Source organism: Onychostoma macrolepis, chromosome 18 (genome assembly GCF_012432095.1).
Source record: "Onychostoma macrolepis isolate SWU-2019 chromosome 18, ASM1243209v1, whole genome shotgun sequence".
In the NCBI taxonomy this organism is placed as follows: Eukaryota; Metazoa; Chordata; class Actinopteri; order Cypriniformes; family Cyprinidae; genus Onychostoma; species Onychostoma macrolepis.
Genome location: NC_081172.1, coordinates 29,794,502 through 29,813,151, shown reverse-complemented (window position 1 = coordinate 29,813,151; position 18,650 = coordinate 29,794,502). Strand labels below are relative to the sequence as shown.

Here is an 18,650-nt window from a genome sequence, read left to right as displayed (position 1 = left end):
GGTTCATTTTTAAGTAATAGTTTGTTCTGTGCCACCCATTGGTGTTACGCAGAGCTCTTGATATGTTTGACTGAAGCTCCCTTACTTTTTGTGCTAAACAAAGCCATTGAACAATGAAGCAAAAAGGCTTTTCAGTTAGAAGTCTCACTCATGCAGAGGGTTTGACGTAGTATCCACGTCATTTCTTTTTTCTCCACAGATGAACACCCATAATTCACTAGGTTCTACACATTCTTGTGTTCGTGCATCCAGTATTTTGGCCAGTTTGATTAAATGCTTCCATCTAGAGGATTACAGTACACTGCAGCCAATATAAACCCATCCAGAAAAAAAATTCCGCATAAAATTTAAAAAGAGCTCTGCTCGTAGTAAACGAAGAGTCCAGATAAAACCTCCAAACGCTTGTTTGGAATGGTTAGTTTTAACAGTCTTTTTCCTTAATTTTCAGTTATCCGATAGATTTAGATCCTTAAAGATACAAACCTAAAAGGTACAAACTTTAAAATGGCATACGATATTTATATAATATGAAACAAAAACACCAACTCCATTAAGAGTAACTGATTACACATTTTATTAGGATTAAGACGACAGTCACAAAGTTACCAAATGAAGACGATACACTGCAAAAGGAGCCTCATCATCTCTCAGAGCTGTAACACACTGAGGTCAGACGCTGTAAGTGTAATGACACAAGTGTTCAAGAAGATGCACACTTAAATCTGCAGGGTCGAGTTTGTAGTGTTGCCTGAAATGTAACGTAGATACCACGAGCGTAGTAGTCGACAGTGAGCTCATCTCTAAACTGTGCTTCCATCTCTGTGCTGCTCAACCAAAATGCATTCGCATTAAGATAAATCCTCCGGCGCCTTCCGCAGAGTGGAGAGTTTATATGCACATGAAAGGAGCGAGCACGGTGTTCAAGACCTTAAAGGCAGATGTGGCTTATATGTTTTGACATCTCCAAAATCTCCTGCCATAGATCGGGACTAAGGAAAGAGCTTTAGAAATGGGACTCCCTAATATTCTAGCCCCTCTCTTATGCGTTTAGTGAAATGCGTCTGTTTGAAGTTGCATTTGCCTTCAAACTAATCCCAGGAGAAATGCTGAAATGCAGGGAGAGATTTCGCTGATGCAAAGACTGACTCGTAAAGACTGACGGTAAACTTCAGTCAAGTAAACAAAGTGGTGAATGATGATGAAAGTTAAAGTATGACACAGAAAGAAGGTTAAGAGCACAAATGTAAAGTCCCTGAGAGATGTTGGGGACCCCTGACTCTCACACACATACGCACCAGTCACTATATGACACCAAATGAAAGCTGAAACTCGCCTGAATCGGTGTGGTGGTTTTGTTACAGTGTATACAGTAGCATATATGCACACAGACAGATGGACTTAAGCATTAGTACAATTTGCTGCTTTAATTCAAACGTCCTCGCACCTCATTTTGGTCACATATAGAAATTCTTTTACACTGAGACAACCAAAAAATTAAGACAAAATCCAAATAGTAACATCAGCGTACATAAAACTTTGGATGGACACTGAAAAGTTACGCTCAAGAACATTGTGGGGCCATTGGCTTAACGTTTACACTAATTCACTGAGAACAAGATTGTGGACGATACCTAACTAATACTCTTAGGAGGGACCACTACAAAAACAAAGAATGACGGGGTATGTTTTCAGGGTCCAGGTTAGCAGATAGGGATTTAGGAGCCGGAAATGGCCACACTGATACCGCCTGTGAGCAGGAACACAGCTTCAGCGCTAATCACCGGACTGAAAAGGGGCCCGAGCCTCAAATTAGCTGGGATTCAATGGAGACTGGGGGTCTGGAATGCATGTTGTGGAAGAATTAGAAAGGAGAAACGAGTGGGGGTTTACATCTCATCTCATAGCAAGTGAAATTCTGGAGGGAGTTCATGAGGATAAACAATTTCCATCATTGCAGATAAACTATTCTGAAGGGCACATTTGTTTGAATTCATGATGTTTTGGATGTTCTTTTTGGGTTTCCCTTTGTTGATGTTTTCGGTGTGAACAGAGCCCCGTATAAAAAGTTGAGGAAGGGAGGGGAGAGCGAGACAATGAATAACTCCATTCTCTTCGTCCTCTGTTCATCCCACCCATTTATTCGTCTGCGTCTCTCCCCCCTCCTCACAGAAGGGCTGCTGTTAGCAGCGGGTCTCATAGATGCCGCTGCGACCGATGTAACGCACCCATTTAATGACATCGTGATCGCTGTAATTGAGCTTTGGCTCGAAGACCTTCAGGTAGCGCACTTTCAGTCCTGATGGAGCAAATGGTACCTAGAAAACAAAAGGAAAATGACCCTTAGCTTCATTAAACAGAGATTGCATTAGAAAACCAAGCATCTAAAGAAAATCTCAAAACAACCTGGTATACTACTGTATCAGCATAAATGGCTTGCCACTTAAAAGAACAATAAAAATATCCGTCCAGTTTTAGAGACCATGCTGAAAAACAAACTGCAGAACATCCTAATGAAGTCAATGTCTACATGTGTGAAAGAGGTTGCAGGCTTCAGGGATTCAGACTGACCTCAAAGTTCATGGAGATGGGTGGGCGAGCCCACTTCTTTTTGTCATTAGTGGGTAGCAGCTCAATCTCGGCACTGATCTGAGATTCCTTCATACCAGCCATTCGCTTGATCCTACAAAAAAAAAAAAAAAAAAAAAAAATTAGCACAATATGTAAAAAAATACTACTTCCGTTTCATCTCAACTTTAAAGAGAATTCTGAGAAAGATTTTTATTTGCATGTTAAGTTCCAATCCTTGGGATTTACAGTTTTAAGTGAATATTTATTATTGTAAAATTGTCTCCAAAAAGGCAAAAACATCCTGATATTTAAATGTTCAAGTGAGTATTTGGATGGACGGATGGATGGATGGGGTATCTGGATGGGTGGATGAACGCATAAAGTATTTGTATTGATAAATAGATGGATGAAGTATTTGTATTGATGGGTGGAGTATTTGGATGGATGGACGGATGGATGGATGTATAATGTATTTGGATTGGTGGATGAATGGATAAAATATTTGGATGGATGGATGAGGTATTTGTATTGATGGGTGGAGTATTTGGATGCATGGATAGACAAAATAAAATAAAAACTTTCTGTGGTTTTAAACAAACGGTCCTTGAAATTACAAACGTAAACCCCGCTATTCCCAGGTTTTCCATGACAGCGGGAGCACAAGTTAATAATAGTCTTGAAAAAGAACGAAGCAAATTTTGTTTTATGAAATCCTCATTCCCTAGTAGAAGGGTAAAAACCTGAACAGTGCGATTTGAAACTGAACATTTTGAGGGAAATGTGCGAATGGCCAAAACAGATGAAACCGCAAATGAAGATAATGAACTTGTACAGTAAAATCAAGCCGTACTTCCAAACAATGGCGTTCTCACTGGCTTTGTACTTGGCTTTTCCCTTCATACAGATGACCTGAACCCCACTGGTGTTGAGTGGAGTAGGGATGCGCACCTGTAGAGAAACACACGATTTACACTTCAATATATTCAACCAATAAGGCACTTTGAGAATAATGAATGCTATTTCAGCTGTCAATCTCACCTCGATCTTCTGTGCCAGCAGGGAGGGCTTGAAGTTGGACTTAATCACCACCTTTACCTCCAGCTTGGTGCGGCCCACCTCACGGACCAATGGGATGACACGGAAGGGGAGGATGATGTCTTTAGTGGTGCGGTACCTGAGACAAGGACACTGTCATTGTGCTGTGTGACACACTCATATGCAGTCACACACACGTGCGCGCACACACACACTTTTCACTGACCTCATGAGCTCATACTCTCCATCAGGAGGGATGAAGCTAATGCTGCGCTCTGAGTCAAACTTGCTGAGACGGACACACTGGTGGAAAGTGCAGTCATCGATCGCAATGGACTGTTTCCCACTGCAGCAGGGGACACAGAGGAGAGAAACGATGAGGAAACAATGAAGCATGAGCAGAGACTGCAGAGAGACCAAACACACATTACTCATCAGGGGTGGGCGGCATGACGATAAATACTGTGACACGGTAGAAAATGGTCAACTGGTAAAGATTGAGATAACGCAGGACGCATTTAGATTGCTAGATCGGTGGGAAGAGCTGTTTATGCATTTACACATGAGTGATGAAGAAACATGAATTGATGCGAAAATACAAAGCTTGATGCGTCCCGAACGAGAAAAAGAAAGGCTGTTGTTAGGCACAACACAAAGCGGGCTTTACATTGTTTACAACTGTCAAGCAACCTCACAACCTGGTGCATTAATTATGATTTTAACGGATGTGTGAAGTTTAATAGCTATTTTACAACAGCTGTGAATGTTGCTTATTCAATTACAATTTAGTGAAATTTCTACTTGTGTTGCATAATGTGGAATTCTTTTTTTACTAAATTATTTTTGTCCAAGTTCCAAATAACAAGAGAACATAAATGATATTATGTAACTTTCATTCAGTGAATTATCCAAAAATCGTCTCATTTAATATCTAAACCATTTCAATTTAGTTTCCATCAACAATAACTGCACTTCTGTTCAAAAGTTGTCTCGTCAGTAATTTTAAAATTGTTTTGCAGGAGGTCTCGTGTTCACAAGGCTGTATTTATTTGACCAAAAATGCAGTAATATTGATCAAATTAATGCATCCTTGCTAAATATAAATATTAATTTCTTTTAAAATAATACCAACTCCAAACTTTTTAATTTTAGAGCATATTGCAATAAATATGATTATTATATTATGCAAGACTGTGGTCATACCGCCTACCTCTGTTACCCACGATGCACAATAACATTCTGCTTATACGATCATTATGTTGGGAAGGATGTGTTTCGGTCACACTTTATACTAGGTGGCCTTAACTACTATGTATTTATTTTTTGATATAAGTACAATGTACTTATTGTATTGCAAAACACTTTTACTGCTATTGAGGTGGGATACGGGTAAGGTTAGGGACAGGTTTGGTGGTATGGGTAGGTTTAAGGGTGGGTTAAGGTGTAAGGGATGCGTCAACAGAGTAATTATGAATGTAATTACAGAAATTAATTACAGATGTACCTACATATAGGTATTTTTAAAAATATAAGTACAATGTAAAAACATGTATGTACACAATAAGTGCATTGTATCAAATTATTAATTTAAATGCAAGTACACAGTAGTTAAGGCCACCTAATATAAAGTGGGACCTGTGTTTCTAGCACTGTGACCACAACAAAACTGCACGGGAAGGTCTGTAAGAGGGCTGTGATTTGCTGATACTAGATTAAAATAAATAGCGTTATGTTGTGGTCAGAGTCCAGTGGGACAGGCGTTTAAGGGGTCACAAGAAAAAACTTTTAACACAGACTCTAATGAGAATGGCTATCAGTTAAATCAGGTAAGAGGCTTTTGAGTAAAACAAGACAGGGGAAAGACTGTTTGTATGAGACGAGACAAATGCACTAAAGAAAACGCTACGCTCCTTTGCCTAGAGCTGCTAAACACCTCACATCAGGAGGCAATGGCAGTGTCATCCCATGCAAAAAGATCATCTTTATTGAGACGTTTGATGGCATGACACGAAGACAGCTGACAAACGGCCAAGACAGGACGGAGTGAAGGTGATAGATCAGGTGATGTCAGGAGTGAGAGTTACGCTACCTGCCCCCCAACTCACTGAAGTCCAGCGGGAGAGAGGAGAGAGGCACACAAATCAACAGAAAAAAATGGAAAAAATAAAGGGCTAAGCCAACACCAGCTCAGAATCAAACATTCCTCTGTAAAGATACACATATCTACTAGCACAAAAGGCAACAGGGGGAGAGTGAGACTGCAAGACGGGATGTTACAGAACACAAAAAAAGCCAGGAGGAATGAATTCGCTCCATGTGAGACTTCCTGTAATATTGTGTCCAACTGTTCTGCTCGTAAGGCCTTACATTCTAAACTGAGGGGGATGTTATACAAATCAAATCTGTTTAGTTCTTAAAGTCACTGTGAACTGGCATTTATAACCCATTTTACTTTAACAATGTGATGAATTTTCTAAGTAAATCAGAACATTCAACAGGATTTAATTCATCAGGAATCGACTGGATTGTGAGAAGTTCTTATATGACGGGGGGTTGGAGGGGAGAGATTCAAAAATATGATCAACTGTGTCACTAATATGTGACTCCTCAACTCCAGTTTTTTTTTTTAATTCAGGTTTCAACTGTGGGTTTGTGAACCTCTAGGGTTTGTGATGGAACTGCATGGGGTTTGTGCTAAATTCAATTTAAATGGGTAATAAAATGCATTTTCAGATGTTTATATTATGTTTCTGGAAATTAGCTTATGCAGTTATCAAATTTTTTGCTTTAAAAAAAAAAAAGTTTAAATATTTGTACAAAATGATAATATTCCATACAATCTTTCACTGTCACAAACACATCATTTCAAGTGGAGTTACCTCTTTCAAAAATACAAGTAAACAGCTACTGCTCTGACTGGCAAACATCATTGCACTGTATCTACGCACAGTATTTTGTGACATGTATTTTGATGCTCAGCGCTAAAATACAGTGATATATGTTTGAACCAGAGTCAGACTGTAATGAACCAGTGATTTATGCACAGACATGATTTTCCAAGAGCAAACCTCACTGATTTGCATATGCATGTTAGAGGGCATGTAGAGGAAAATCATGACATCACAAACGGAGGGATTTCTACACCTGCCCTTCAGAAAACTCATTTTAAACTGTGGAGTTTGCTTGGAGGTATTAAACTTGCATTATTTTTTTTTATTGTAGAGTAACATCTTATATGTGTAAATATCAACGGCATTTTGATTTTCCATTTCATAACCCCTATAATTTAAAAAAAAAATAATTCAATTTGTAAAAGTGTTAAGTTAAATACAACACTTTAGTTTGGCCTTATGATGAGTCATTAAATGGCAATTAGTACCAAACATATACAATGTTCAATGGTTTACTCACCACAGTGGCTCTCACATTTCCATTCGAGTGTCATCCTACTCACCTTTTGCCCGAGTCATCAGTCGTGCCACCTTTGCCCTGCTTGTCGATGACAATCTTGTCATTCATGCCGAACTTGCACTCTGGCATTCCGCTTAGGTAGCTCTTCATCACCACACGCCCTGAGACATGTGCACTCAACACCTGACCTGCACACACACAGACGCACAGAAAACACCACTACATGAGGCTTCAATACAAAGTAATGAATCCACCATGTAGTACTGTAACTCTCAGCCAGTAGAGGGCAGTAAGGCTCACCCTGCGGTGACATCAGCAAGTTCACACTTTCCAGTACATCCAGGAAGAGTTCGTTGCGGCGATATTTGATGCCCTCACGTCTCCAGCCGATCTGTCCGGTGACCTGACTGGTAATCTGAGACTGCTCCTCTTTCGTCTGAGAGGAAGGAATGCAAAGTGTAGAGTGTGAGAGAAACATGAGCACAAACAAACAACATGCCAGATATTTTGTATTGCAAGTTGTCATGTAAAGCTTTGTGAAAATATAAAAGTGAGGTACAGAGAGCTTTAGGGATGCTGTATTTGTAGGCCAGCGAGTTAAAGGGGTTTATGACGTTGCTAAAAAGAACATTATTTTGTGTATTTGGTGTAATGCAATGCGTTTACGCAGTTTAAGGTTCGAAAAACACATTTTCCACATATCGTACATTATTGCCTTTCTGAAACGCGCAGATTTTTTACAAAGATCTTCGCTCTGAAAAGCGTGGCGTGCTCTTATTGGCCAGCTATCCAGTGAGTTGTGATTGGCCGGATACCTCAAGTGTGTGACAGAAATGTTAAGCCCATTGCCATATTTGGAAACACACAGCGTCACGGCGGTGGCAGCGGCAACAATACTACAACAAGAATAAAAGTTGCACCTTCTTTCTTTGCGTATACATTTGGGCGGTGTTCTGCAAATCTTCCCACACAGTGACGTAGATTTGTGGGGGTGCGTTTGAAGCAGGCATTTTAGGAAGGCGTGGATGAGTCTTAACTTTTAGAGAGAATATCTCTTTTGCTTTGAGACTTTAATCTTTGCGGCTTTATGCATCTTATATATGCACAAACAGCTTGTAACACTCCAAAGACAAAGGAAAACATGAAATCGCATCATATGACCCCTGAGCGCGTCCGGTTAAAAATGGATTTTTGGTTAAATTCCTGAAATGAGGTCTTTGAAAACTATCATAAAGATTATCATGATGAACAAAACATGTAAGAATCATAAATACATTTTGGTCAGCTAATTTTCTGCAACGAGTCCAAAACATTAAAAGTCAATGGGAAAATCCTATTGGGTCTTTGTCGAGGGATGATAACTTCCAGACTGGCCTACAAAAATACATCATCACTGCAGCACTCCATGACTGTATAAGTACAGCTGTGCTTACATGATGCTGGAAGCAGTGAGTTACAGGTCATCAGGCACGTGGTGAGCAGTGATGAAGGTGAAGATGAAGGTGTCAGAAACATTAACACACAGTTCAGATTCCACATGCTTCAACAAAGGCTTTGCTCCATAAAATCAGATTTCAACACTTCTGTTACAGGTACATTAAGTGTCCATTTTCATAAAGCATTCACATATTAGGAAACCTAATGGACCAAATGCTGGCGATTCATTCAGAACGCACCTGGCTCTTAATACCCTGTTGAGTAATGAAGGTCTTCAATGCTCCGGTCTCAGAGTTCTGGGGGTACCCGAAATCCAGGATCTCTACAGTAAGGGCAAAGAGAAAAACTATGACCGTGTTGAACTAATACAGCAGTGCTACAGAATCCATAACGTCAAAATTGGAGTTTTGGTTTTGAACTTTTGGATCACGCCTGTTAGTGTTGAACTGGTGTACTCTTAAACATGTTGACAAAAACTTTTAGATAAATGCATTAAAAATGAATAGCCTTTTTTTAACCAGAAAAAACAACCCCCTAAAATACCCCCCCCCTAATAAATAAATATTTGTAATATATAATATGATGGAACACATGATATAAAACTATACAATAAACAAGTATACATTTTAAATGTATATAATTTAGGGAGTTAAATTATAGACATTTTACAATTTTAATATTTATTAAAATTATTATTTAGTTTTAATTAAGTGTAATGTTATTATTATAAAATATATATATATATATATATATATATATATATATATATATATATGTGTGTGTGTGTGTGTGTATATATGATTTAAATGAAATGTAATTGTTCAGTATTTAAATTAAATTATAAATAATGTTGTTCAAGTAAAAGACAGTTTTGAAATATTACACTTATGCTTATGTTGCTTCCCAACCATCAAACTTATTTTATAAATGTGTCATTGTTTCTGTCCATTGTACACTGTCAGTAAAGTGAGATTGTATATGGAAGGGATGTAAACTACAGCTTTAAAATAATATTGTCGGCATCTTCAATAAAGAAAATTGTGCTCATCAATCCATGTCATTGAGTCTTAAATGTCAGGCATCACAAGGGATTCTAAATTTATGGAACATCATAATCAGTCATGGCAGTTCTGTAGAGCTGCTTTATAGCAGAAAGTAAATTTGTTTCATAACTGATTAACTGTGCAACAGCGAAAGCGTTATTTTCCAGTTTATTACTGTGAGACTGCTTTGAAACAGTCTATTGTATAAAGTGCTATACAAATAAATGTGACTTCACTTGTATATTAACAGCATCCATCTCAGAGAGCAGAGGAGATGTCTGTCTGTCTGTGCAGTATTTTCTTTAGGTTTTGATTTTCTCATTGACATTTCATAAAAATCAAAACCTAAAAAAACAACAGCATAACAGTTGTGGGAGAGTTCATGGCTGGAACTGGAGGGAAAAGAAAACTCAACTGCAGTATAATCAATGTTACTTCGAAGCAACAGACAGGCGAATATCTTTTTACTTCAGTAATAATTTAAGGATAATTCAGGAAAGAGAAGTCCTCATACCATCTAGAAGCTCATAGATCAACACAAAGTTGTTCTTGATGTTCTCCTCGCTGATCTTGCCGAAATAGGCAGTCATGACGTCACACATCTTATAGAGGAACTCAAACACCATGGCTGCGTTGACATTCTGCTTGGTAACAGCAGCCAGCCAGATGTTGGAGCGCTTGACGTGGAAGAAGCTGGTGCGGGCGATGTTGGTGACGGGTGAGCGTACCTGCTGACGGGCGTGGATCACGTTCACGCGGAACGCATCCACCGCATTCCTCCTGCAGAAAGATCATCAAGATGGTGTGAGATTGGGGTAGATTTATCTGCAACATAATTGTTAGATTAACCAACTAAACAAAAATAATAAATAAGAGTTGCAGTCTTATCAAACAACTGGGCTGGCAACCCAAAAGCTATTAGTTCCAAAGCAAGTTGGAATTGCTCATAGTTCTGGTATCAAAAACTCAACACCTCCACTAAACTGAAACCTTGTACATGATTGGATTGCTCTACTTAAATGTGTAATATTAATTGTAATGTGAAGTGCACAAGAGATTTTTTACATATGTTTCTAATAGTTTAACATTAGCATGTTGCCAGGCTAACCACATGATAAGCACTAAAAAACATTCTTAATAAGAAAAAAAAAAATAATAATACATATCACATCCAAAACTTAGGTAAAAGAAAAAGTCTCATTTTAATTTCATTTCTGAGGGTTCATGTGCCAGCCAAGCAACTACCATTGAGGTGGGAATGCTAACGGATAGCTCTCTCCAGGAATTACTGGTCGTTTTACTTAATTACTTGCATCTTACAGTGCTGCCCTAAACAGTGTAAACAATGCAGCGTGAAACAAAACAGAAAATCAGAAAACCTTGTTCTCTCTCATACTGCACAGCACAAAATGCATAGGGTACTACTGTAAGCGACATCCTTTAAGGAACCGACAAAATGCAACTTTTTGAGGCTGGTTAGGACAGAAACTTGGATTAACCTGGAAGAGATCTTGAGTACACCTACAATTCCTTAAAGTGGCAAAAAATCAGAAGTAGCGACAAATCTTTTCTTCCATTCTGTGACGTACATCCATACAGTCAGTGTAACAGATTATCAAAAAAGAAACAATGTAGAGCAAGACTTGGTTCTGTGCATTGGTTGTTGATTGGATGTTGAGATGTGGGCGTGGCACTCAAAAGTGGAGGCAGATGAACGTGAGCTTCCAGGGGCGGAGTTTAAGTTACTAAATGATTGGAAAAGACCTGTATACGTCACCAGAGAGGTGTTTTCTCAGAAGATTCAACTATGACATTCTGATTTAACATTTCAAGGTCAAATTTTTTTAAACATATACACAAACTGTAGATAGAGAGCTTTAGGCCCAATCCCATTTATACCCCTTAGCCCTTCCCCTTTCCCATACCCCTCTGTTTGGCGCGCTTGAGTGAAGGGGTAGGGGTGTCTTGATTCTCTTTTGGTTGGAGGGGTAGGGGAAGGGCCAGATAGCCCTTCAAACGAAGATTTTTCAGGACCACACTTCAAACGAAGGGGTATGAGAAATATCTCAGCATAAACCGGCAACATGGCTGCCCGAGCGAACAAAAGACACATAAATGTAAGCATTTTTGGCATTAATAAAGATTTTAATGAAAAGTAATCATTTGTTTTATGTTACATTCAATCATGAGTTCATATTTACAGGCATGTTATTCAAAGAAATATTTACATTTAAAAATTTTCACATACTTTTGAAAATTCAGCATTTAGTTGATCCTGACAAGCGCTCGTCATCAGTTGTAAACACGACGGCTTTCTTCTTTCGTGAGGGGGTTTGGCGTCACGGCATCTTTGTTTCCAGGCGGAATGTTAAAGAACGTGACACACATCTCCTGGAAATCCTGTATAATTCAACCAATTCGATGACGACTTCGAAACTCCTAAAGTGTTTCCAGATAAGTGTGCCATATGCATCTGACGTTTAGCCAACTTTCCGTGGGCGTGACATCTGAGGCTGAGACTACTAGGGGTGTAACGGTACACAAATATGACGGTTCGGGACGTACCTTGGTTTTAACGTCATCAGGTTCGGTATGATTTCGTTACAGCAGGGGGAAAAACTAATCCTTTTTTTTTAAAATAAACAATGGTTTACTGAACAAGTTGCTCTTTCTTTAAATACATTCAGTTATAGTTTAAATTTTCTTAGTGATAAAAATCTACCTCAGCTTATGCTTAAAACTATAGGGAGCCCTTTTACATTATAAGGTTACAATTAGGCCTAACTTAACCCAAACTTAAATTTAATTTCTATCTATTTTTAAATAAATGATCAACACTCAACTTAAAAAAAATAAAAAATTGGATGCAAACATGTAAATTGCACATAATGCAGTTTTTAAATTAACTTATAAATAATAGGCAAACATTTCTAGGCTATTTGTTAAAATATATTCAATTACACACTGGCTGTCATAGCATTGATTCATAACAGATTAATTTAAACATATTAAATAATATAGACCGACAGGTTTAGTAAAATATGAGTATATGGTGTAATATTTCGCGAAATGCTCCTCTCTAGACTTAATTTCTCTCGTGAACTAACGAGCTGTGGACACTGATGGCTTGCTGAGATAACTGAAATGCTACATGACATTTTTATTTCAACGCTGTTTTGTTGATGTCTTTCCACGGTTGAAACATTGAGCTATTACATGAGGCATGAGATGTTCAGTCATGTTTATTCGTGTTAAAACTAGTAGTACAGAGGAAGGAATGATGGCGTTCACTCACGCCCCGCTCTGTACAAGTCTGCGGTGCATCACGGCTCAGACACAGGAACCGGAGCTGATCGCGGCCGCTCGAGTCAATGCTTGTGTTGGGTTTATACCAGCACGTTCTGAACCGTCCCAGCGATCTGTCATACCACATCAGAGACTGTCAAAACGCCATTTATTATTTGAATTTCTTGGAAAAAACAAACAAAAAAAAAAAAAACTGTATTCGTTCGGTACACATTCGTACCGAACCGAAAGACCCTTACTGAAACGGTTCGGTACAAATACGTGCACCGTTACACCCCTAGAAATTGCTAAACCCTTTTCTCAAATATTGCCAAATCGAGAGAGAGAGAGAGAGATGAAAGTTGCGTGTATGCGCGTCTCTTTTTACAATGAGTGAGTTTACTTCAAAAGTAGTGATTTTATCCTCTCGTTGCTGGAACATATAATGCAGCGATTCAGTACTTAAACTGTTATTAATAAAAGTCGTGGCTCGTGGGGCAGCATTGACAAGTTTCGTTGCTCCTGGATGTGCAAGCTGTGCGATCTCCGATATGTGTGTGTGTGTGTGAGTGTGTCAGTAAGCAGCGCATTCATATAGAACGGTAAGGCTCTAACGCACACGAGCACACCAGTATAGGTGTGTGTATTGTAGGAGCTAGATGACGTATGATGACGTGTGACGGTATAGTAGTGGTGTCCCAATTCTTAGGGGAATATTTTCACCCCTACCTCCTGTTTTAAGGGACATGGGGAAGGGGTATAAAATAGAATTGGGCCTTAATTTCATGATGACTTTAAATGCTGTCTGTCTAGGTAGGTAACTCAGCAGGTTTTGGAACCAAGCTTATGTTTCCTTTATCACTCACTGGGTTTATATATAAAAATAGTCATCATCACTTCATTTTAGCTGTCTGTTTTTACGCTACATACACCGTTTCAGCCCATCTCGTCTACTTCCCAGAGTTCCCTTTCCTCCAGCCACACTCGACATGCACACGCACTGCGACTTCATCTAATGATCTCTCTTTCTCATACAGCCCTGCATGCGTGCGTGAACACACACACACTGCGACAGTATGAGTTGGCAGCGATGTACAGACCCACTGTATCCATAGCAACCCTTCTCTGAACAGACCATCTCTGTGGTTTTAAAAGATGCCTGGATCTTCCAGAAAGGAACTTCCACACAACCAGAGGCCTAAAATTCATTCTAAAATTCTAACAGTGATTTAAAATTGATCTTCATTATATTCCTCACTCCCTTTTCTCTTTACATCCCGGGTGAAGATGAAGCTGGAACTGGGTCGCATATAAAAAAAACAGGTGGGTCACAACATTTGACTGCTTTTATTCCTACAGAATCATTCCTACAGGTGAATAAGGAAGGAAAAAAATGTGGAAAAGGAAGCACATCGACACATCAGGAAAACTTGATATGCATGAACATGGAGGACATGTACCCTTGATGTTATAACCTAGATCTACCTCCTGTTGAAGCAGTCAAAGCCCAACTTCTCCACACCTGAAACACAACCTCACGACTTACCCGATGTCATCACGGTAGACACGGGAGATCAGCACCTCGCCCTTGTGGTTGTAGATGAAGAGTCCTCCGATCATGGTGGTGGTCTCACTCAGTGTTCACGAGCCATGCTGGAAAATTGAATAAAGAGGCGGAGCCAAGCTGTCAGTCACTGGATGGGGAACTCATTAAAAAAATAAGGACATACACTTTAAATTGTATGTACACTAGTGTTGGGCAATATGATCAACTGTCATATCGTCAGTCTGTGAGATCGCCGATACACAATATTGATTATTCAACTATTTTTTTTTTTTTTTGGCCTCATAGCTCATTAAAGGGTTGTAGTGTAAAAATACTCCTCTATTAAATATGGGATTTTTTGTTTCTTATGAAAGAGTGCATTTCTTATCTTTGTGATTTTTATTGTAAAAAGCAAGTTCCAAAAAAAAGAAAAAAAAGAAGAGAGAAAATAACCTTAATTTTTTGCAAACAAACATATTAATAGAATTAAAAAATACTTTTTTTTATATAGTTCCAACCCTAACTACTTCTACTACTTATAATAATAATAATAGTCTTTCTATCGTCAAAGGCATCAGCCACAGGCGACATCTGACTATCCTCGATACACGATACTATCGTCTATTGGCACAACCCTAATGTACACAACATGATAATATTTGTTGCATTGAATTTAAATATTCTAAATTCATTTTTTTTAATTGCTGAATTACAGTCAACAGCTTTGACTTTTAAAAAATTATTTTCAAGGTTATTTGTTAAAAATGCAATAAAAAAAATAAAAAAATGCAAAAAAAAAAACCTGCCTTAGAAGCTTAACAAGAGATTAAAATGCACAACCATGAAGATGCTGAAAACACGTGGAGATTTTCCACTAATGCCCTGCTCCTGTAATCCTCTCTGTTCACACCTCAGAAAGATCTAAAAATACACCTTACAGAAATCAAGCTGAAAAAACCCTGAAAAATAAATAAGACAAAACAAAACGCACAATTTAAATGCGCAGACCGCACCAACGGACATTCAAAAATTCTTTCATTAAGTGTAAATGATCTGTGACAGACACATTAGGACAAATTATTCGCACACAATATTTGTGTTTACTTTAAAATATGTATTTATTTAAACTGGATAATAAGGATGAGTAAACAATGACAGCCTTTTTATTAGGTTTTGAGTGAACCATCCGTATAAAGCTTCAAGACTGCAGAAGAACACTAATGAACCGATCCTGCCTTCAGACTCATTTCAGTCTGTTCTGATGGATGAATGCTTAACCCTATAAAGTCTACTGCATTATATTTGATACATGAATTTCTAAGCCTTCTAAATAGTCATCATGATCAAAACGTGGATGGCAACTGTTGCACACAATTTACTACCAGCCTTCTGTCATCTGAGTGAGAGTTTATACTTTTAGCAAGTAAAATGCCTTTTATTATAGGCTAAACTGTAAAAATGTCCACCTTCAGGTCATGGTTCACATGTCTTTTAGCTGTTAATCTTTACAGATATTTAAAAGCAAGAATAGCTTTATATTGTTGGTAATATTTCAAGATAAACACTTACTAGACAGAAGCAACTTAGATTTACTTTTTTTTTTTTTTATTAAAAAAATCATGTTAAAATGTAATCAAATATGATCATCAGGCTTTTAAGGAAAGTTTATTTGTTCATCTCTCAGTCATTATTGGATTGCACTGTTTTGCCTCCACAATAAAAAAAACAGATTTAATTATCAAATTAAGCATTTAAACATAGTCTTACTAAGACACAGCCTGTTATTGGGAGATAGAGTGATAAGTGATATCTACAAGCCGTATTAATATCAGCATTTTTCCCCAGTTTTGTCCCATGAATAATATTGATAGGTTTTTCCTCTTCAAATATGAGCTCTATATTCTCCCGATATCATACTATATGAGCCACAAAAGCCTGATGTATCAAATATGATATAAAACATTTATATTTTGTCTAAAGGTTCTCTTCCATTTAATTTGTAATTATTTTAATGATTATTTCATGTCAGGTTTTACATTCCCCCGTGACCGACACACACCTCTCTGAATGACAAGAACACAGAACATCTTATGCAGGTGTAACCTCTGCAATGAATTATGAGTGACATTATTATTAATATATGGTCAAGTCTACATAGCCTGCACACAGTATTACAACCCACTCGACAACACAACAATAAAACCTGTCACAACAGTTCCAGTGCCTTATGAATATATCTGAATATTCATAATAACATGATGAATATTTTGATGATGATGATGTAATTTCTCAGCTCTACAGCATCCATCATGGCTGCTGATGGAGAACCAGAAGAGTTCACATGGCAGTTCTGTCCCGGATTTGATAATATTTCTATTTTTAATGAACATGTCATTTTTCGTGATTCTCTGCCGCATCCGTCATGTCTGCGGACCAGCCCACTGCGACTGTCTGTCTCGCCCCAAAATCACTAGACACTAATAAATATAAATACATGTTGTTTGCTTTCTGTATCGTAGAATCAATAAAACAGATTTTATTATTTAATTCAAAATATTTGTCCGAGATGGACCAAAATTGTTGACAGTAAAGGTTTGTAGCGCTAGTCGCAGCTCTTTCCATTCAAACGCACAGACATCACGACTTTAAGCGTATTAAACGATGTTTTCTTTAATTATCGGATCCCAAATACTCCATGTTATTCATTTAACACATTTCCATCAGTGTATCTAACGTCAAACACCCGCGTCCGGCTAGTTAGCTGGTTAAGCTAACTAACTAGCCCAGCTCGGTTGTGTCACGACTGACCGGACGGTGGATTCCCTCAGTCCCTCACTCACCTCTGTGTGTCAGTCTCTGTGTGTCCCTCCGGACCGGACCGGCTCAGCAGAGGCAGCTGTGTCCGGTTCTGACCGAGGCTCCGTGTTATTCCGCGTATTCGGTGTTTTAGGCTGCGGTCACCGTTCACTCATGAATCCAAGATGTCGCCGCTGCTCGCGCCCTCCCTCTGCAGCCGTCAGCTGACACGCGCGCGCGCACACATGTTGGGTTCACTACCGAGTGCGTCCCATAGACACGATCAGCGGATGATGTTCTGTGCTAAACTCAACCTCCGCACAAGAAAATAAGGTCGTTTAGGGACACTTTACGTGTGTCATTTTGAGATGTAGGTAGGCATTTAGTAGCAGATAACAAACAAAAACTTAAAGAATAAATAGCTTTGTGTAAAAGATGTTTGCTGACTTGTTTTGAATGTGCACAAATCTTTAAAAAAAAAAACTGTACTTGCAGATAATCTAGTATTAATGAAATAAAATGCAACTTAAGTGTTCTTAAAGAGAGTACACTGAAGAGAGTAGGCTACATTATATATTTCATAACAATTGAGTACACTTTAAAAAGTGCATCTTAATAATGTCAAATTTTTTACATTTAAAATCCTTGTTTTAATAATCTTTTGTCATGCTTTAATGAAGTGTTGAATAACATATTAAAGAACACTTAGTACTTGGTTATAATTTAAACTGAGGTTTCTTACCCAGTATTAATTTTTTACTTTACATTAATTACATTTATTATATTTTAAATGCACTAAATTCCAACGTAGAAATATTACACAAAGATGCAAGCACCATACATTTAATATACATTTAAACCGTAATACATTTTCATGTAGTTGTTAATAACATGCAATTACGGTAAGTGTGTAGAAACTTTACATTCAGGGTACATTATTTTAAAGGTTTTTTTTCTATAATAAATTACCTTTTTAAAAGTACGCTAACGTGTGCTTCTTTTTCACATGGGTTTGAGATGCAATCCGATTTTTGACTGTTATACAACTTCATTTTCTCTTTTGTAAAAATGCATGAAATGTTCATGTCATAGTAAAGTGTCACACACCGTTACACATATAGCTCAAACAAACATATGTTGTTTTTTTCACAATTTGTTTTCCAATCCCTAAAGTTTTAACAAATGTAATGCAGAGTGTCAGCCTATAGTTGACTGAACATTAAAATGAAAGGAGAAAGTATTTTAACAAGTTACACACACTATCTCACTGTATAATGTCTCAAGAGAACAGAGCTATTACTGGATCTGACAATATTCTTCTGTTCTAAATATGGCATCCTGTGCATAATGAATATTAAAATGTGTAAATAAACTTGAAGACTGTTGGAGTGGATTTGACTCCAGATGTGTGCCTTCGGAGGCCAAGAAATGAAGTTTTTCACTGCGATTGATGATGCTTCCTCTTGTCAAATGATGGGTTACAGACAGCTGTAAATATTTTTCTTATTCAGTAGGTTTTCATCATTTGT

General features: G+C 38.0%; 1 protein-coding gene across 2 annotated transcripts; it reads right to left on the bottom strand.

The window, feature by feature from the left end:
* Window positions 1-550: 550 nt before the first annotated feature.
* On the bottom strand, window positions 551-17,403 carry ap2m1b (adaptor related protein complex 2 subunit mu 1b). Of its 2 annotated transcripts, XM_058751594.1 has the most exons (12): window positions 17,166-17,403; window positions 14,326-14,432; window positions 10,009-10,274; window positions 8,691-8,773; window positions 7,315-7,450; window positions 7,058-7,202; window positions 5,693-5,707; window positions 3,830-3,949; window positions 3,607-3,742; window positions 3,419-3,516; window positions 2,569-2,680; window positions 551-2,315 (listed from the first exon to the last, which is right to left on the bottom strand). In XM_058751594.1, the coding sequence occupies exons 2-12, from the start codon at window positions 14,397-14,399 to the stop codon at window positions 2,181-2,183; spliced, it is 1,320 nt and encodes a 439-aa protein (XP_058607577.1). In that variant the 5' UTR covers window positions 14,400-14,432; window positions 17,166-17,403; the 3' UTR covers window positions 551-2,180. The 2 variants fall into 2 exon arrangements, with proteins under 2 accessions (XP_058607577.1, XP_058607578.1); XM_058751595.1 differs by lacking the exon at window positions 5,693-5,707 and having other exon boundaries at window positions 17,166-17,401.
* Between the last annotated feature and the right edge of the window lie 1,247 nt (window positions 17,404-18,650).

Coding starts and splice junctions, on each gene's coding strand:
- ap2m1b (XM_058751594.1), bottom strand. CDS start 14,399: ATGATCGGAGGACTCTTCATCTACAACCACAAGGGCGAGGTGCTGATC. Junction 3,517..3,606: donor TGCTGGCACAGAAGATCGAG/GTGAGATTGACA, acceptor GTTTCTCTACAG/GTGCGCATCCCTACTCCACT. Junction 2,316..2,568: donor CCATCTCCATGAACTTTGAG/GTCAGTCTGAAT, acceptor TTTGTTTTCTAG/GTACCATTTGCTCCATCAGG.